Below are 22,701 nucleotides of genomic sequence, written 5' to 3' on the forward strand. Positions count from 1 at the left end.
CTACAGTGTACTGCCAAATTTTAAACACATTTGCTGCTTATTCCTACTGACATCATACAATATTGAGCCTCAGCATTGACTGATGTGGACAGCTTTCTGTACTGAACATCTATGGTTTCAAAAATGCAAGCCCCTGTATCAGTTTCTGTACATCTCTCCATCCGTCTAAAATTTGAATCTTCCAAAAACTCAAAATTCCATCCAATGTTGTTTGATTCCGAAATACATTTACAATCAGTGAATGTCAAGAGCAGTGAAAGTTACTTAATGTAATCTTGATTTGAATTTTAGTAATTCTATCATGAATAATTCATGTTTTTTTTCATGACTCACATAAGCACATAAGTACTTACAGAATTGCATATTTATATGTTATTTGTTTGTAATGCTGCACACTGTGTATCGCTTGTTGTATGATTTTTAGCTACTATAGACTATAGTCTATAGAAGCTATTGGGATGGGTATCCGTCCGGCGTCCGTCGTCAGTCTGTATGTATGTATGTATGTATGTCCGTTTGTGAGGCGTCCGTCCACTCAAATATCTTGAGAACCGCAGTACTTACTGACTTGATATTTCTTGTGTAGATGAAAAATATGATTTTGAGAAACTGATTTTTTTAATTTTTTGATATTGTTGAAAATAGGCAAATTAATGCCAAAAAAGGTGTTTTTGGTAAAAAATCTTCTCCTTCATAACCGCTCGTCAGACAGCTTTGTTATTTGGTATACAGGTCCGTAGGGGTAACCCAACTTAGATTTGTTCAAATTGTGATGAAATATGCAAATGTGTATTTTTAAGGAATTTTTTGGCATTTTTGGTCAAAATTTGACTTACATTGTATGTAATTCTTGTACTGTATAAACCCTATCAATTCACCCAGAAAAAAATAATTAATATGATTTTAAATAATTGAATTAATTAGGAAATCATCAAAGCCAAAATAATTTTAGTGTAGAATTATCAGAAAGTTCAACTTTTTTTGACAGTTCATAGTGAAATGCTTACCATCATGAAGGATTAAAAAATGTAAAGGCAACTGTCCTGAATCCCAACTTTGACATATTCTGAACCGTCATTTATTGTGCCCTGTATGTTGCTCAAAATGGTCAATAGAGATAGAGATATAGAGATAGAGAAAGTTCTAATTTCTATTTATGGTTGACTTGGTAAGGATAAAATAAAAAATTGTGGTTAATTAAAAGAGTGGTCAAAGTGATAGGGTTTTTATGGTAAAGCTGGGCTGTAAGATTCCTCATGTGCTATTTATAGCAATTATGCAATCTGTGTAAACAGTGCAATGAAAGTTACATGATTCCTTATAATGCTTTTGATGACCTTGAACTTCTTAAGTTTCAAACATTTGTCTCTTCAGTGTGCTTTCTCTGAGTATGTACAGTCTCAACTTATTCAACAGAACTCACAATGTTAAAGATATCCACCTTCTTCATCAATACATGTGTCACAAAAGGTTATTCTCTACATAACACAGCAGAGCTCTGTCAACTGTTGAGTTGCTTGTTCTTTCAAATCCGCTGGTCAGACAGCTTTAATATTTGGTTTACAAGTCCCTAGGATGACCTAAGTGAGATAATTTCATACAGTCAGGAAATACTTAATTTTGTATCCATGTCTATAATAGCTTCAGGGACTTTGGCCCTATGTTTTAGAAGAAAGATTCACTATGTTATCAGTACTTCAAAGCAGAAACTGATACATTGAGTTTCATTGAGACCTTTCCATCCAACAGACAATGGCACTCCATCCCATTCAACTGATGATTGTGCCTCTATAATTATATGTGCAAGTCAATTCCTTTTGAGGATTTTAGAAATTTTGGCTCATTTTATCTGTTTCTTAATTTTTTTTCTCCATCCATCATCAAACATTTCAAGACATCTTGATGAACTTGACTGCATCTGTATTGTTTCAAAGAAACTTGATTTGTGCTTTCTTTGAGACATTTAAACACATAATCCAGTCTTCCTGAATCATTTCATGTTTTAATTACATACCTTGTTTCACACTTAGATACATTGACTTGGAAGGATATAGTCATTGTATTTTATGGTAATTGTGGTACAGTCAGAAAAGGTTAATTGACTTAGAGAGAAATTGTGAAATTCTGTAATGTTCCACTCCAAGATGTCTGTGATCACCCTGAATATGGGTAGTTTGAGCAAAAACAAAAATATTTATGGCTCTCATTAAACAAAGTCCTGTGCACATTTTAGTTCAGGACAATTTCGACTGGAGACCAATTAACATAATTGGCCATCAATTCCACAACTGTTAAGAATACCAATGCTGATAGTTGTGACCAGTGACTTCATGGAGCATAGTCTCCTATGTCATGACTTCATGGAGCATAGTCTCCTATGTCATGACTTCATGGAGCATAGTCTCCTATGTCATGACTTCATGGAGCATAGTCTCCTACATGTATGTCATGACTTCATGGACCATAGTCTCCTATGTCATGACTTCATGGAGCATATTCTCCTATGTCATGACTTCATGGACCATAGTCTCCTATGTCATGACTTCATGGACCATAGTCTCCTATGTCATGACTTCATGGACCATAGTCTCCTATATCATGACCTTCATTATCTGTCACTGTTGTCCTTCCTTCTTTAAACCTTTTTAAAGTTGCCAAATAATTGTAACACACAAAGACAGTGTCATATTTGGTGACTTGCTTTGTACATAATGTAATATATGGTTTTTATTGATACAAAAGTATTTATATAAATGTGGTACCAATGATTGTGTTTCTTACTTTTACCCAAATAGATTCCAACCCTTTGACTTTTTCATTTGATTGTCAGATAGTGAAGGTAGTATATGCCTTAGAGACAGATCTATTGGACTCTCAAACATTTCTTATCTATCGCATGTGGGGTCATTTTAAAGGTCTTGTTGTAGGAAAAATTTTCACTGTCATACTCATACAAGAATCAGAGATTGTATTTTTTTCCGTAAAATTTTAAAACAGGGAAAGCAGCCATTTCGAATTTCAAATATAAAAGTAAATAAATAAATAAATATAAATAAATATAAAGTAAATTTGTTTCTCTAGTACCTAACTTTGCATGGTGACCCTGATCTTTGTTCTTGATTTTGAAAGAGAATAGATGACAGATTCCTTGAGGAAAGGTTTGAGCAAAAGTTTTAAGTCTTTCACTTTCAAGGAGCATAGTATATTTCAGTCAGACTGCAAAACCATTTTGCAACAGATTGACAATGTTCTGTGAAAATAACTCATTACTCAGTATCTACACTCAAATTGTACAACAGTAAATTATGAATCTGTTATTATAATTGTTTAAATGTTTCTTTTTCTGCATATTTCTATTGTTTTCATTTGTATTTTTATGACAGTAAATTTTAATATTATATAAAGAACTTTATGGATTACTAGCCTATTTATTTTGGTATGGTGGTTTTTATCTTGTATATTGTTCATGTAAGGAATTTGTTAAGTTCTGAACAAAGGAAAGGCAAATTTTTGCAGTTTTTCAGGTTAGGAAGTGCAAACTTAGATGACAAGAACACAGTTAATATTGGTCACTGATACTCTGCCAATTACACAGCGTCTGCTCTATGCCAATACATATATGAAGCAATTCTGATACTCCAACAGTCAGATAAATTCTGTCAAAGAAAAATGTGAAATTCTTTGCCTGACACTTTTCATACAATATTCGCAATCATATTAGAACTGTATTTGCATTCATTATACCAAAAGAATAAACTTTGGAATTGTTTGTCTGACAATGTAGCAATACTTTCATCCACATTAAGTTTTTGGAACCACAGTCTCTCTGTCGATATAGTGACTGTGGTGGAACAATGTCTTTTTATAGGGAGTGTCCAGAATTTACTTCCTAGAGGATTTTCAGGGGGGCCACCCATTTTCCCCAAGAAGAATTAGGGGGGGGGGGGGCAGACAAAAATACCACAATCTTTTAGGGTGGGCTACAGAAAAAACATATCAATTAAATATTTGCCCAGAAGTCCTGATCTATAGAATTATGTGTGGCTGTCAAAAATATCTGGTGAAAATTTAAAAATTGGCTAGCTCCTACATGGAAAAAGGCTTGATTTTCCAAAAATTCTGTATGTGCATCCAGAAGATCATGTGCATTAATACTATTGTGCCAGATTGTTGAAATATTGACCATTGCATCCTGTATACCCAAGAAATTTGCTGTAGTCAAGAAGTGATCTCACTGTTAATGAATCAAGGAGAATTGTGGGTAGGCTCACACGTTGTGTAATGATACTAATACTTTAGAATCCCATTTGTTGTGATTTGTATGATCAAGGATTTCTCAGTGACGGCTGGCAGAAAAGGCCAAGAAAACAAATTAACATGTTTTGTTTCCATCATCTTAAAACATGTACATCATGACTATTTTAAAGTTTGTAAAAGAATGTGAAATATGCATGCTCTGTCAACTTCGATAAAAAAATGTACTGTTTACAAAATGTGAACGTTGACGTGTCAGGGTTATCTGCATTTATGAACACTGACTTGTGAATGGAACTGGCAGATATATAATATAGACTTTATGTGAATTCATGTTATGGATAAGGTGCTCTGTTCAACAGGTTCTGAAATATTCGACAGGATTGTTGCTTTCAGTGGCAGCCACTGTGTTTTATGGCAACCAAAGTTAAAAAGAGAAAAGAAAACACTACTTTAGTTTCCCCAATTTTCACTGTGAGTCTGCAAGTTATTCAGCATCATCAGACGGAAATGTATGCTGGACTTGTGCATGTAACATCTCACTTTCCATAAATATCTGGAGATCTGCAAATTGTGTACATTAAACTTTAAAGATAGATATCACTTTGCCAATTATGTGCTCAGACAATTTCTAACTGAATTATGTACTTGTCATTGTGTGTATCATGTGTACCAGTGAGAAAACTCAGGTTGTAGTTATGTTTATTTACACAAATTGCACTGTCAAAAGAACAGAGAGGATTTGCATGATACCCCAGAATGAAAGTTATGAAATGATTGGTTTTGCCTTTCAATGAGATAAATAATTATAGGTTTGATGCAAATAGTGATTTTTCTTGGCATAAGGTAGAAGACTACCCAGGGCTATGCAAAATTAGTCATTGCATAGGAGTGCATATATGTAGAAATGTTAGAAAACATATTAGGAATATTGTCAATTTCATAAAACTTTCATAAATGATCCACTGAAATGTACTTTATTGAAAAATATAAAACAAATACCATGTTACTGTGCTTGATTTTTAAAGAGAATCATAATTGTATGTTTTTCTTTGAAAAATCACTGATGCAAAAGTGCTGACTCAGCATTTTTTCACAATTTTTATTACATTAAATAAGGTGGCATCTTTGTTATTGGATGAGTAACTTCATACATGATGTTTATATCGGAAATACTACATGTAGACAATACTTAAGAATCAAGAGTCTAATGAAATAACTAATGAAATAACATTATTTTTATCCACTATGGCTATTGTTTTCTTTGAACAGGTCAAATTTGCAATGAAGTCATGTGTAGAGCTCAAAATCACAGGGTAATGGATAATTGAATGTAAATTATCTCAAAAAGTAGATTGGGAACAGACATTTTACATGCTACAACATAAGTGATTTCTAGAATATGACAATATTCTTGGTATTGGGTAGTCCCCCACCTTACAAGTCTGTACCTGCCACAGTCATACATTTTCCAAGTTTTTAAATTCATTTCCACCTGTGAGAGAGTACTTCTGAAAACAGTGAGACAACTTGTCTTGTTCGTAAACACACCCTGCTTTGTATTGGTATTATTTCTTCCTCTGAGTACTTGCTACTAGTATGTAATGTTAAAAACAACTTGGCAACACTTACAACCAAAGTGTTTGATGTAGACCACTGATGTAATAACATCTGGGACAAAGTTAATAATCAAGAAAAGGGCTATAAAATGGATCATTTATAGTGGACATAACGAAAGAAGTATTCATGTTTAATAATTAACTTTTCTTCAGAAATTTACAACCTACTTTGTTCTTTACCAGCCTTCCCAATAGTGTGCCACTTGCAGTCCCAGCAAAACACGCTATAGATATATATATATATATATATATATATATATATATATATATATATATATAAAATATTGGGAGGGGCATGGAAAAAAAACAGGAAATATGAGGGGGGGGGGCATGGATGTTCTCCATAATTTACCGGGGGGGGGGGGGGGGGGGGGCAATGGAAAAAATCACCAGAAAAATAGAAAATCCTCCAGGCCCACCCTGAAATTAAATTCTGAACACTCCTTTCTATTGAATGGTATCAGCACGTCATTAATCGGTCAAATGTAGGGAACTTTTTTGATGCCAAGAAAATTGGACCAAAAACGTAATGTATAGGGACTGGCATGGGAAAATAACTTGTATAGGTTCGCTCAGTAACCACAGGGTTTTCATGGTCTTTAGTTGAGGTAAAATGAACAAGAAATTTAAATATTATTATTATTAATATATGTATTATTCTTGTTATTGATAGATATTATTTTGACCAATTATTAATGTTGGTCAATGTATTATTTCTATTATTAGGGACTGGTCAGTTTCTACGGTCGACGTCAAAAAGTGGCTGAAACCCCCTTTTCCAAATTTTGAAAACAGTGTGACCCCCCCTATTCCTAATTTCGAAATAAGGGTGACCCCCCTGCGCGCGACAATGGTAAAACAAAATGTGGACATAAATTTTATATATATATATATATATATATATTATATATATATATATATATATATATATATATATATTTTAAACAGTCATTCTGTGCTTTAATGAAATTGTTGACATGTCAGTGGTAAAATAGGAATTTCAAAGTGTCAATCTTAAAGTTTGAATACAGTACATTTTGAATGAGCAGTGTGAATGTATTTCACACTTTCTATGCTTAACCAGATGTCCTGAACTGTTGTACAGAAATGGATGTCAATCATTATAAAGAGGAAAAGCAGTAAATCAAAAACTTTGATGGGTGTTAAGACTTGCTAGCCATCAAATTAAATCTCCTGAGAAGCCACCAGAAAGCTATTTTAGCCAAATCTGATGTGTGCAGTGTCTGAGTCTGATGTGTGCAGTGTCTGAGAGGACCTTTCTTGTAACATTGAAACCATAAAAGCACAGCTAATAATGATGAAAACTTCCTTTTTTTGAACTGTTATTTTGTTCATATATAGCATCTTTCTACAGAAAATCTGAGACTGAAAGGAAAATAGTTGCATCAATGAGAAAGAAAGATATCTTGTCATTTTTCTATCTCTAAAATAAGTCACTGTATCAAATATATATTGTGAAATATTTGTGCATGTTGTTTTCTCCTACTGAATTTTCATAGAGAAAACAGAAAAGTATCAGGAATTTGTCATATGCTTTCCATATGAACTGCACTTCACTTTATAGCAAACATCAAGATATCTCTGACATATATCTCTGATTTATTAAAGTATGGCGCCCGAAGGGCGCGCCGAAAAATATGAAACATCCTGATATCTCTGATATATATGTCTTGTATATTAAAAGTCATGCACCTGAAGGGCGTGCTGAAAAATGTCTGATATATTAAAGTATGAGCTCGAAGAGCACGCTGAAAAATATTGAACATACAGATATCTCTGATATATGTATGCTTGATATGTTAAAGTTGAGCGTGTTGAAAAATATATCTGATTATTATATTAAAGTTACGCGCCCGAAGGGTGCGCCAAAAAATGCAACTGAATGATGAAATTTGTGGCTGACACTAGCATTTTAGGCAATGATGAGCCTGTGTCAAAATTCAAAAACACACTGACCTCCCCTATTGTGCATTTCAAAAACATGGTGACCCCCCTATCACCAAAGTCAAAAACAGGGTGAACCCCCCCTCCCCGGCCGAAGAAAATGACCAGTCCCTTAGGGGCTATGATTAAAATCACTGATTCACTTGTTCATCACGTTTGTATATGAATGTATTTGCATGAGTGTAAAAAAGAGATCTATGATACAAGTATGCACATACTTCACCTTTAATTCTAATCCCAAGCTGGAGTATTTTTGCCTTCAGAGATTTTTTGGCCTTCGCCCATCGAAGGCCCTAATATACACCTATAAACACTTGCCGACGTATCAGTGGCCCCTCTCTTCACATTATTACAATACAATTTCTAGTTCACCATATCCATAGACCCTCGAGTATTTAGCCAAGCCAAAGTGTATGTCACTAGTGCTCGACTACTATTGGGTACTCAAGGGGCCGGGGAGCAGACCCACTGATGGTAGCCACAAGCACAGGTGCTTGGAATTGGCACTGTAGTATACATTGAAAAATGACCAGTTAAACTACTCAACGCGCCTATGGCCAAAGGTACTCGCGACATCCACGTAGGGCTAACTGTATCCCCACTATGCACTACGAACTCGGGGGTTGGGGTGGAGATGGGGGGGGGGGGGATTGAGGCACACGTACGTGGAGCTGCGTATACTGCAGTCTACACGGCAACTCCAAGTACCTGTGGGTGGAGGGGGTTGACTCACGGTTGACCTGATACTTAACTGTAGCGCCATCCGCGACCAAGAAGAGAGTGGTGCTGTACTTCAAGTACTTCCGGTGTCTGCTGCATGCTGTTAGTCTGCACACAGTCGAGCCAAGATCTTGTTTTCGTAGTACTGGTACTACCGTACTTGTAGACATGGTAAGCTTATGGATTTATATCCCCGGATAGTTGGGCACAGTCCTTAAAAAAAGGTCTCAAGTGACAACATTTATCGTGATCGGCTGGCTCCGTAATCATAGCTTTGCTTATAGCCTTGCGTACAGCTACAGGTCTGCGTGTTCCCGGCGTTAGGCGGCCTCCCACCATAACGCCGGTAACACACAGCCCTGCCATGCAGAGCTAAGCTTTGCTGTGCCGTTGCACTTGCAACTGACAATCAGATCGTCGTGCGTTGCACCCACCATGGAGGTAGAAACGGATGCATCCACCCGGGTAGCTGTGGGTTCATAGCTGTGGTGTTTTCAGACTTTTACGATTTTAGCATTTTTAACCCCGCCACGGGATTAACTTAAAATCGTAAAAGTCAAAACCAGCCCGTAAAAGGCAGGAATCCCGTCTGAAAACACCACAGCTATGGACCCACAGCTACCACCCTCGTTGCTGTTCACCTCAAAAAAGACTTCCATGGTCACCTCAAAGGGGTCCAGACACTTCGCACCAAAACCAGTTCGCCCCACACAACTTCGTCCCAAAACCATTTCGTACCAAAACCACCTCGTCCCAAGTACTACTTCGCCCAACCCCACTTCGCCCCAAGTACCACATCGTACTAAAACCACTTTGTAAAAAGTATAGTACCGTCAATTCGTCCTGAAACAACGATGTTACGACGTATCACAAGGTTGTTTTTACCTGCAACTTGGAAGCATTAATTTGTTAGGACATTTTGGCTACCAAGAACCATTTATTGTTGCATGAAACCATAAACGATAGAATAAGAAAAAAGAAACTCACAAATGTTACAACTTGGGAATTGCACGATGTCAATTTCGCGAAATGCGTACACTTTCAAGATTTCAGTCCCAGGATGACAGAAAGGTGGTTATTTTCAGCTTTACTTAGCGATAAGTTTCGGGCAAAGTGGTTTGGGGACGTGACTTTTGGGGGCGAAGTGGTTTTGGTACGAGGTTGTTTTGGTGCGAAGTGGTTTTGGTGCGAAATGGTATGGGACGAGATGGTATGGTGCGAAGTGGTTTTGGTGCGAAGTGTCTGGGAACCCACCTCAAACACTGTACCAAGATCACTTCGACCTTGTCACACTTTTCTTGTTGTATGACAACACTTTAAATGTCATGCAACTTGGCGATTGGCCGTGTACACTGAACCTGCAAGTACAATGCATTTCAGTGGCTACCCGAGCAAGGCTCAAACGGTGTAGTTGGATGTGTTCTGGCATTACTGCTCTGCAAAGCACTATAAAGTCTGGCGGCTACTCGCTTATTATGTCATGAGATAATAATACTGAGAAAGACGTAGGGGTCAAAGTGACTTAGCAGCTTTAACTTGCATAACATAACATTATACTCATTATTTAAATTTAATTTTACGTAAATTTTTGTTCAAAAATCTTCTTTGAAATCAGTTGATGAGCTTTCAGATTGGGTCCTCAAACTCTCAGGGATGGCCTAATTTGTTAAGATGAAGATGAAATCTGCAGATTTAGATTTTGGGAGTAAATTTTATAATTTGTGGTCAAAGTGTCATTTTGTTTATATTTTCTAGTTATGGTTTGTTGTCTCGAGGGATAACTTCATTCTTTGTGTCCAATTTGATGACAAAGTTGCAAATATGAAAGTTAAGCACCAAGTACATGTATATCATTTATGGTGCACACTGTAAAACATCATAGTTTCACTTTGTCTGAAAGTAACTAAATTTCTAATGGACGTGAGTTTATAGGTTCTTTGGGTAATATTTCTGAGATATGACAAAATTTGTACGTGTACATGTAAATTCTTCAAACCAGAGAATGTTCTGATTTTTGGCCAAAAACATTTTCTTGGAAACTACTAGACAGAGTACTTCCATAAGGAGCATACATATTCTCAGATATTCATGATAATCTTATATTCAAATGATTGTGGAGCTCCAGGCCAATTTTCCTTTTGTTATCTAAAACCATCTTTGTTGTAAGAGTAAAAAGAAATGTCTCTTTTTACACTTACATTTGATTTCAGGTGACATGTTCAAGATGTTGCAGTGGTGCAGTTTTCCCCATTATTATGTTGCTATAGATTACTTGTAATATCAACAAGCCAATATAAAGCATGTTCTGTAAATTATTTATAACTGATACTGGTAGAATCAGATAAATGTCATTGTTGTTTTCTGTGAAAAATCACAGTCATACAACCATACACTTTTACTAAGCAACAAAGGAACAGAACTCTTTCAAACTAGAAATTGTGTTGAAGTTTGACTTTTCAGAATCATTGTAACCATCCCTCTGACAAGTGCTAGTGGGGTACAATCATAGGTCTCAGCTCATCACTAACTTAGACAATGAACCTTTCACACGTAGAGGGACTTTGATGTAGATGCTGATGATATAATAAGCTGATGTATTATGTCTATTTATTCATACAAATAGCAACACATCAAGATCTATCTAATTGTGTTTTGGTGTTTAAGTCAGTGGTTTATATACGGTATATGAAACGCTACTTATTGCCAAGCAGACAGCACAAATTAATCTGTAGTAAATATAAAAATAGTTGAATGGTTTCTACAATGCCAAAACAGCTTTGCCATGCTAATATGTGCTATCATTTTTCCCCTACATATATAGCTGCTGCAAAACACCTGTGTAGGAAGAACATTATTGTGGAAAACTTTATGGTATAGTGGCAGAAGCAAGCTGAATCAGTAAGTGAGACATAATTCAGATATTCTTGTGTCATATTATGATAATATATAGTGTTATAGTGTTCAACACTCAATTGCCAGCTGTAGTCAGGTCCTTTTACCTTCAATGTCTCATTTTTATGAGATACAAATTTCATCAATCCTGAAAAAATGATAATGCTGTTGTCACTGGATGTATATTGTGGATAATGAAAAACACATCAGAAAAATGCCCAAGATTCTTTCAAATACATTGACTACAAGTTACATTAATGACTTTGTTGTATCTGAATGAATACTGGCATTGAGGACAGTATCAGTGCCATCAGTGCTCTGATTGGCTTTGGTACAAATTTACCAAGTTTGATAGGCTGGCCATCAGTCTATTTTTACTTGTGTTAGTACTATTACTGATACAGTGTACTGTTTCTCCATTGTGACAACGTTGTTAAGCTATTGGTATGGTACAATGAAGAATACTTCATTGCATTCTTTACCAGCAGAGATTTCATATATTTAGACATCTCATGTCTTGTTTATGATATATAACTAGTAAAGAGTAGGGACAAGATACAAAAATAACATTATTTTGTAAATTATAAGTAATAGTGTTGAAATATTGTAAATTAATATTTGTGGATATATGAGAACTAAGTAATGTATTGCAGCATGCAGATCAGTTTGGTTGAAAGAATTGTTTTATTTCAGTATCAATCCAAAGGCAATGAGTTTCACTGGGATTTACTTTCACCAATTTAACTGAGTTCAAAATCTGCAAAATGAAATACCAATGATGAATAGCAATAGATTGTACTGTTTTAATATTAAACCAAGTGAATTTGTATCCCAAATACCTCAAACATTTGCAAAATAAAACAAAATTGCATTAAGTCGTTTTTTTTATATATATAATATTATATCACAGTAAAGTGTGTCACAAGTTTGCCTAGGGTAGGCCTAAAATGAAATGAGCTTAAAGAATACCACAAAGAGTATAAGTCAAAAACCTAACACAATTCTCAGTTTACTGAGATACTTCGTGATATAGGACTTATCACAAAATTTGCATAAGACAGACCATTTAACAATTTGCCTTTCAACATTTGACTATAAATAGCTTCTGCAATGGGCATACATGTAGTACTAGCTGCAGCTCAACCTAGTTGATACACTTTAGCAATGATTGGTAAAACTGCATCGATTTAGCTGACATAATGCTCTATCCATGCTAGCTTGCCACACTGGTCAGGCTCCACTGGTCACTGAAGCACACTGGCACCAGAGATTCCATTAACACAAAATTCTGCGTATTTCACGTACACTTTCTCTAACGCAAACTAAATTGACATCTGCGTAATCCGATACATATTGAAAAAAAATAGTATCTGTAACGAAGACATGAGCACACATGGTTTCTGTCCAATGCGTAGTTTAAAAATAAAATGTTTGCTGATAAAAATGTTCATGATTTTGAAACATTTTGTCCTACACCTTGTCAATCACATCACGTAAATTGTTTCCTTCAAGGCTGTACCAATACAAATGCAACATGTTCAATACAGTTCATCGTTGTCAAAAAAAATTCTTTTTTTCCATTGCTCCTGATTCGTACTTGTAAACCCTGAAGATCTTCCTGTCAAATATGAACATGTAAGCTAATCCTACACAGACTTAGAAATAATAGTTTTATGGCGGTCTGCACGCTTCTTTACGAATATCGTGAACTTTTTCTGAATATTGCAGTTGGCCATAATTGCAGTCGTGATTCCAGTTTCATCTGTCCCATGTGCAGCGATGTGAAAGTGGGTTCAGTACCCAAAACAGGATCAAAACATTGGAATGTTGTTGTCTGAGTGAAGATGTCATAAACGATCTGGTGGTGATATCCATGGAAGGCCCAAAACTTGACAAATTTGAATTCAGAGCAGCAATGATAGAGTTCAGGCAGCAAATACATTGTCGGAAATGTTAGACAGAAAAAGTAAAGAATTGAATACCGTCAACAGAGAATAGAACAGAACAGTATTAAAGATTGTAAAACTCATCAAAGGAAAAACATTGTCACTGCTGATGTTTATTGAACACTTTATTCATTGACTTTTGAACCAGTTTTCGATATCGCATATACAGCTATTTTATAGGTACTTACATGTAGTTGTTAATGTATGCATTTTTGAGACATTTACGCAAATTAATAACCATTTGCATACAGCCTTACGCAGATTTGAAAATCCTAACGGAAGCTCTGTGGCACAGTTCAGATGTACTGAATAAACAGCTTCGGCATCAACACCGGCAACAGAGATAGTACTGGCTGCAGGGACAATAGTGGCAGTGTTGGTAAAATAGACAGCAGTAAAATAAAAGCAATCCTGTTATCGATAGTTTACAAGCACATTGGATGAAGAGTAAATTACATGAAGCCACCGTTTTTAGCTATTATAGACTATAGTCTATAGAAGCTATTGGGATGGGTATCCGTCTGGCGTCCGTCGTCAGTCTGTATGTATGTATGTATGTATGTATGTATGTATGTATGTATGTATGTATGTATGTCCGTTTGTGAGGCGTCCGTCCACTCAAATATCTTGAGAACCGCAATACTCACTGATTTGATATTTGTTGTGTAGATGAAAAATATGATTTTGACAAACCTTTTTTTTTGATTTTTTGATATTGTTGAAAATAGGCAAATTAATGCCAAAAAAGGCGTTTTTGGTAAAAAATCTTCTTCATAACCGCTGGTCAGACAGCTTTGTTATTTGGTATACAGATCCCTAGGGATAACCCAACTTAGATTTGTTCAAATTGTGATGAAATATGCAAATGTGTATTTTTAAGGAATTTTTTTGTCATTTTTGGTCAAAATTTGACTTACATTGTATGTAGTTCTTGTACTGTATAAACCCTATCAATTCACCCAGAAAAAAATAATTAATGTGATTTTAAATAATTGAATTAATTAGGAAATCATCAAAGCCAAAATAATTTTAGTGTAGAATTATCAGACAGTTAAACTTTTTTTGACTGTTCATAGTGAAATGCTTACCATCTTGGAGGATTAAAACATGTAAAGGCAACTTTCCTGAATCCCAACTTTGACATATTCTGAACCATCATTTGTTGTGCCCTGTATGTTATCTAAAAGAAATTGCTCATAATAGTTTATCATGATAGGGTGGTCAAATAAATAGAGATAGAAAAAGTTCTAATTTCCATTTATGGTTGACTTGGTAAGGATAAAATAAAATTACATTTTGAGGAAAAAAATAGAGTGGTCAAAGTGATAGGGTTTTTATGGTAAAGCTGGGCTGTAAGATTCCTCATGTGCTATTTATAGCAATTATGCAATCTGTGTAAACAGTGCAATGAAAGTGTTACATGATTCCTTATAATGCTTTTGATGACCTTGAACTTCTCAAGTTTCAAACATTTGTCTCTTCAGTGTGCTTTCTCTGAGTACGTACAGTCTCAACTTATTCAACAGAACTTACTTACAATGTAAATTTGAAAGTTAAAATGTGCTTGGTTAATAGGATTGAAATACTGATAAAGATAACCAGCTTAAGATTCTTTATAACCTGACAGATATGCTGTTTTTTTATGACGTAAATCTTGATTTAAGCAAGTCTTGTTTACTTTAATTAGAATGTAATTTATTCTCGTTCATTAGCTACTATAGACTAATATAGTCTATAAGCTATTGGGATGGGTATCCGTCCAGCGTCCACCGTCAGTCTATATGTATGTATGTATGTATGTATACATACAGTATGTAATGCATGTACATGTATGCTACCACTATGTGATTATCCATACTAGATCTATCTATTTATAAACAAGTCTTTGCTGTGTCCGTTTGTGAGGCGTCCGTCCACTCAAATATCTTGAGAACTGCAGTACTTACTGATTTGATATTTGTTATGTGGATAAAATATATGATTTTGAGAAATATTTCTATTAATTTTTTGATATTGATGAAAATATGCAAATTAGTGCCAAAAAAGGCGTTTTTGGTAAAAAATCTTCTTCTTCATAACCACTGGTCAGACAGCTTTGTTATTTGGTATACAGGTCCCTAGGGGTAACCCAACTTAGATTTGTTCAAATTGTGATGAAATATGCAAATCTGTATTTTTACGGAATTTTTTTTCCCATTTTTGGTCAGGCCATCCTGAAATGAGCTATCAAAGATATCCACCTTCTTCATCATTACATGTGTCACAAAAGGTTATTCTCTACATAACACAGCATAGCTCTGTCAAAACCGCTGGTCAGACAGCTTTAATATTTGGTTTACAAGTCCCTAGGATGACCTTTAGTGAGATAATTTCATACAGTCAGATAATACTTAATTTTGTATCCATGTCTATAGTAGCTTCAGGGACTTTGGCCCTATGTTTTCATTTATCTCAGCAGTTTAAAAGTAGCATTTTCATGTTTTCTCTTCAGCACTTTATTTACATCATCCATTTGGATAGATACTTGTACATGTATTATCATTGGTCAATTGGAAACGCTGTGCAGTACTGGGTATTTCTCTAATCCATGTTCTCTCACATCATGATAATTCAGAGGATGTAGAGTATACTGCACTGTACATGTGTGTACCGGTCTTAGGCAAAATGTAAACAAATACAGGTACTTTACTTTAGGCATTTTAACTAATGGTATCTCTAAACCTGTGCTTTTTTATGAATTCAGGGATGTAGCAATATCCTTGCATGGAGTTCACCACAGAATACAAAACTCTGTACTTGGAAGATTGAAGAATGTAAAGACATTGAAAGAGACTGTCACAAAGTGTGAATCACATTCTAGGACTAGATACCGTAAATTTTGGTTGACTTTGAAAGTTTGTGGAGGTGTTGGAGTTGCTGGTTATGTCCATCATATGAAGCTGTATGGTGTGCAATGCAAAGTGAAAACTAGTGGAAGAGTTATTGCTAACAGGAATTTGAAGGAAGCACCACCATTTAGATGGAATGAGTTCTGGAAATTTTTATGGCCGGAATTGTTTCATTTAATTCTTGCATTATTGGTGAGTATCTTGCATAGACATTGTTTCATGTCTTTTATAATAGTTCAGTCTGTTATGTTGGACAACATTGGTACAAACGTTATGTTATAGATACATATAGAATAGGTTCAGTGTGCCTTGTGGTGACTTGCTTGTTTCCCAGAGATGAATGCCACCAGATGTATTAGTGCCGAAGCAAGGAAGAATAGAATAGAAATTGATGTCATAAATGATGATGACCTTGACCACCATAATAATCTATTTGCTCATCATGTATTCATTACCATGTAAGTTGATTAGTTTGCACTTGTTTGTCAAACATTTGAATTACAAAGTCAGAACCAGTGCAAGCCAAAATATGATCATGCTGTGTAGAAGTTTTTGCTTAATTTGTATAATGCCATGGAAACAAGGTATGGAACAGCATTGGAAATGAACAACTTTGAAAAGGTATTCATAGAGCTCATTTACATCATTACATGTAGCTAGGTACTCCATGCCTAACCTTTACCCTAATGACTCCCTTGGGCACTCTACTGATGATTCTTCCTTCTTCCCCAAAATATTCATCCTTGACTAAACCTACAAACTATTGATAGCTATGGACCAAAGTTTATGTATTCCTTGTGCGCACTAAGATATTCCATATCTACCAATGCAACATATACAGCAATGTTTACTCTAAATAACTACCCGATTGATTTCACAGATGGTGCTGTGTATGAATCTTGCTTAGCAGATACTATAATGTCCATAATGTCCCAAAATATTTATTGATTCTCTGTTTTTTTTATTCACCTTTTTGCCACATAGAAATTTAGTCTGTAAGAATTCACATTGTTCTTTTTTCAGAGTGCATTTGCTGTTGCTATTGTGAATATAAAGATGCCAATGATGATTGGAGATCTTGTTGATGTGGTATCTAAATTTACATCTGACAATGCTGACGACTACTTTGATGAAATGAAGAAGCCAGCTATCAGACTCATTTCACTCTATGCAACTCAGGTCAGTTTTCTATTTATGGTACATACCACCTTTGCAACATTGCACCTTTTATTCAAAAGTATTTGAAATTCTCAATGATAGCTTTAAGATATTGTTACTGTAGAATATTTACATGTTACAAGCAGATATATTCCAATCTGGCCATGGCTGCATGGCTTATAGAGCTAGAGCTTCTTAGCCATGTGCCACAGCTAAACTGTGTGAATGTCAAATTAATAAATAATACACCATGCACAATTATTAATTTTAAGATATATTATTGATCAATTCTTTGTTTTATCTGTTCATATAAACTCTGAATATGACTTATAAATGAAGACTGTATCTACAACATCTTCTGATAGCGATTTCTCTGTCTTGTCAGTTGAAATGTTGATTTATTCAAAGTTTGTACTGCAAAAGTTTGTTTGCAAAAGCTATTCCTTTTCAAAGTAATTTTAATGTTTTTGTGAGATAGTGACATTGGACAAAAGATGCCTGCTTACAACTTAGACTCAAGTTTCTTGAGAGTCTGTGTATACACTTGGTGATACCGAAGGATTCAAATTGCCAAGCAACGGTTGCTAAGGATAATTTCCAAAATCAATCAAAATGCAAAGTTTTCATGGTTTTCTTTGCATAATAAAGATGTACAGAACCATACTATTCCAAAATAGGCAGGTTTGTCGCGTGATTGGTCAGTGACATCATACATACAGTGTGCGAAATTAACGTCGGTCCGACGGTCCGAGACCGACAGATTTCTCGTCGGGCCGAAAGTTTTTAGCAACATGTCGGTCCTTATGACTGACTGGAATTTGGAATAAATAATGAAAATTTCTCCATCAAGACCTGTAACAGATGTAACAGATGCAGATGATGACTGACTCTGAATCATGTGATTCAGACTTGAATGTCATGCACCTATCGATGTTTTCCACCCTGGGAGTGCGGTGCAACAGGGGTGATAGAGAGGTTAAGATTTCGTCCGTAGCGAGAATGTAACGTAGAGTGGCGACGCGTTCCGTACGCGTAACGTTCTGCACAGATTCGGATTAAGACTTCACCGGCCCTGTCGCTTTGCTTTCCACTTGCTTTCCACGGCAGCAGTAATTGGCTAGCCGAGCAAGGTTCACATGTCTGTATTCACCTAACGATCTACAGTCTACTGAAGTTTATATACAAACAATATCATGTCGCTCTATTTTGATTTTATAGACTTGAAGCAAGTCTAGATTAAGACGTGTGCGTGCCGACTCACACACCCGACTCACACAGTCGCATTGTCTACAGGATTTTGCTCCGATATCAGGTTAATAGAACACAGATATAAAAACCTGAAATCCCTACTGAAATTTTACATTGTGTTTGAAAAACCGTGAGGTAAAACAAATGACAATATTAATTTCAGTCCAGACTGAACGTTATCAGCAGTGCAGTGTAAACAACGTCTGCCACGCGTGTGCCGTTGTGTGCGAGTGCACTGCAGGAGATATTTTTCCTTTTTGTTACCTAAAATATCTCAAAATCAGACGGCGATCGATAAAACCAAGAGCAACAATACAAAACGAAAGGAATGTCAGTTTTGAATATCAAGTCTATGGCGAAGCGAGCGTGAAAATCGCTCTCGGAAAAGGTGTACGAGAAAAGTGGCCGTTTCACGTAGAAAACGACTGCCAAACAACAAGTGAACGCGTGACATCATCAGAACATGATGAGAGCACGCAGATCTGATGACGTACCGTTCCCGTTCCGTTCCCGTATGAAATCTAAACCTCTCTATTGATCGCGCTTCGCGTCCTGATAGTGGGGAATTCGATCTCTATGGTACGCCAGACCCGGGGGGTTGACAATAGTAATTTTTTGTCTTGCGACTTTTTACAGTTACGAAGAGTCTAATCCCTCCGATCGACGTGCATAGCACGGTGCAGCTGATTACATTCAGATCAGTATGAATTACGTCCGTGCATGCAGATTCTTGATCTAGCAATGGAATGGATTGATTTTGGTGCAACAATGTGACACAATATTATTATAATACTCGTCTAGTGAGTGTAACCCTGGTAATGTTAACATATCTGTGTCATATATGATAACAACACCTAGTATCACTTCACTAGTTCCACACTTTAAGTGTTTGGAATTTACATGTACACAAATGTACACAATACAGCCCTTAATTTTATCGAACTGACTCCATTTTCCTCGCTTTGATTTTCCATTGAAGCGCTCAAAACATAAGCGGTTCATGGAAGAGTTTAAGACAAAAACCTCCCACAAGAACAGTGCTGTTGACTAAAACATTTTAGGTTTTGAACATGGAGGTATTTTTTTACCTCTATGGTTTTGAACTACGCCCGATACAAGGATTTGATGTTACACGACAGCCCAATTGTGCTACTTGCAGTCGACAGTCAACTTCACGTTTCGCTACGTTTGTTTGTGGACCGCTAGAACATCTTGCTTGCCCGTTGGTCTTTAACAAAAGTTCACAAGGCCGACTGTTACCACGATATATCGTGATAACAAGTGTACATTTTATAAAACAGAGCGGCCTCATCATTAACAGTTTTGTCGAGTTGCACGATCCGTTGTGTATACTCTCAGAGGCCGAGAGTAGGGCTTCAAATTGTTTCGATGTATACCGTTTTACGACAGGCAGGCAAAACTCACCGTCATCCTGGACTGTATAGGCCTAAATGTCGCAAAAAATTACACCTTTTCAGATTTTATGGTATCATTAACTGATCGAGTCGATGGTTTTCAGCAGTATCGAGTGTCTGTCAAACTTTTCAGAGTCATCTTGATAACTTTAAGCTTTCAAAGGGCGATGAGACCCAGCAATCGCTCTGGCAAAACTTTTCGATCAGAAAATATGCATTCATTTCCGCGAGTAGAGACGTGTGACATTCATCTTGTCTGCAATTTGTATAATTGAAAAAAAGTTATGATACTTGTCCTTTTAATTGAAAGTACAACCTCATCTGTTTCTTCATGAATGCAACAGAGGTCAAATAAGCATATTTATTTGTTGAAAAATTTTGAAAGTAATCCATACGTCATATCAAAATACATACCAGGTATTTTCTCCCCTCTGTTTTACATTAGAATAAAAACGTCGTAGTGATCAATGTTTACATAAAAAATTTATTCATGCTCTCCCCTAAGTACTAAGTTATTCACACACTCTTCTACCACTTGCGTTGGCTTATTTCAGAAGTGATTTTCAGCTTGCTAACCATTTTCAAATCACAATAGTGCCCTGGTGTAGTGTACAATTGTACACAACAATGTAGAGAACACCATTCCCCATAGAAAGCCATGAGAGACAAACTTTCTCGCTTTCATCAGCCACATGTAGCCAGTGCATGAGCCTGTATTCCCCGGCCCCCTGGGTGTTTGACATCATTTTATAGTCCAAGAGTGGGGGATTTGACATGGCTAGAAAAATGTCAAATTCTCCTGTTTGTCCCATTGTCCCCCCCCCCCCCCGTGGTGGAAAAAATTGATAAATATGTGCGCATGACAGATCCTGTCAGATTCCAGATCATGTAGATGAATATTTCATGATCATTCACTTACACTATTCTGCAATTTATGTGAACAATAGTCCTTTGGAGTGAATACTTGCTGACTCTATTGATAAAAGGACATGAAAAAGTAAATATTACAACATTCAGAAGCATAGTATTGGTGAAGAAGTTGACTTTAATGGTCGTTAACAACTGCCTTTATTGAGGACCGGGAGTTTTGTGTAAGGACCTGAAGCTTTGGCTTGGTGCAGGTCCTTATGACCTGAAGCTATTTTCTCTTAATTTCGCACACTGCATACATATACAAATTTTCACAGCTCTATTTTAAAACGTTTCAGCTCCTACAAGTTTACACTAAATTTTCCAAAATTTCAGAATGTAACACATGAGATACCTGTTTAGAACCCCTAGCATGGATTAGATTATCTGTTCAAATACAAACGATTTTTGAACAGTCAATGAAATGCACCATATATTCATACATGGAGTCTGGATCTACAAGCTGGATACTAAATATTTCAACAAATGTCAGGGATCAGAGAAAGCAACCGTTTGATATGCAAAATGACAGGAAATGCAAATATTATTGTCACGATTTGTCAACTCTGTGTGTTAATGTTTATTTTTATGAATACCATTTCCTGTATGATTTTTTTCAGGCAGTTTTAACTTTTGGATACATTGCAATGCTGTCATCGATTGGTGAAAGGTTAGCCAATAGGATGAGAGCTGCATTGTTTCACTCTCTTTTGAATCAAGACATTGCATTCTTTGATGTCAACAGAACTGGAGAACTCGTCAGCAGGTTATTTCATTTTCATTTATTTCTGTTTTCAACCTTGTAGAGACAGCCGCTTCTTTTCATTGAACTTTGATTTTTAGCTCACATTTGGTATACCAATGTGAGGTTATCGTATAAGCTGAATCAGTTCATTTGCATCTGATTTGCATGTCTGTATATGTCTGTATATTTGTGGGTATGTGCTGATGTATGTCCGTCACACACAAAGGCTCCCATACCGCCAAAGCTACCATCTCAGTAATTGGTGTACAGGTAGATGCAGGGGTTGAGATGTGAATTTGTTCAAATGAACACATCAGTGTCAAAAATGTGCAAATGAGGTAAGAAAAAGTGAAATCCTGCAAATGTGCAGGAGGCATGCCAGTGAGAAACAGGCCAACTCCACTGATCTTGACTCATTTCCTGTCATTGTTTATGAACTGTTACATATTATATATTGTAACAGACCAGCTGAAACCATAGACAGTAGATGGGGGAAGACCGTCTATACTAAACTAAGAGGGGCTTGTTTCTGCTATGCATGTTGCTAAAGTTGACCTCCAGTACCTAAAGTTAGACCTTAATTACTTTTGTCATTCTTGTTTTTCTGGTTTAAATATTTCTTGTTGTTTTCTGGTTGTACTGTGCAGAAATCATTGTCACAACATCAACGTAGAATTTTCCTCCACTGAACAGATAGAAACAATATTTATTGTTGATCATTGGTAACCCATACTGGTATATACCAATTCTGATCAAATTTGAGTGACACCGTATAATTGCGGTATTTTTATTGAGATCAATTTTGTCTCAGATTTTAAATTCAACCCTGTACTGTCAATTGAAAGAAGTAACATATTGTTTAGAATACTCTTATATTTTTCCCAATTTATTCAATATTGCTTTGAAAGATGGATCAAATTTATATTTTCTAAAAGGTGAGAC

The 22,701-nt window shown here is 36.0% G+C and overlaps 1 protein-coding gene across 1 annotated transcript in view; it reads left to right on the plus strand.

Moving 5' to 3' along the window:
• Positions 1-22,701, plus strand: part of LOC139122487 (mitochondrial potassium channel ATP-binding subunit-like) — a 61,639-nt gene that overhangs the window by 19,723 nt on the left and 19,215 nt on the right. Inside the window, 4 exon segments of the mRNA XM_070687889.1 lie at positions 11,380-11,456; positions 16,140-16,476; positions 17,308-17,463; positions 21,635-21,780. Coding sequence (XP_070543990.1) covers positions 11,380-11,456; positions 16,140-16,476; positions 17,308-17,463; positions 21,635-21,780 — 716 coding nt within the window.

Source organism: Ptychodera flava, chromosome 22 (genome assembly GCF_041260155.1).
Source record: "Ptychodera flava strain L36383 chromosome 22, AS_Pfla_20210202, whole genome shotgun sequence".
Taxonomy (NCBI): domain Eukaryota; kingdom Metazoa; phylum Hemichordata; class Enteropneusta; family Ptychoderidae; genus Ptychodera; species Ptychodera flava.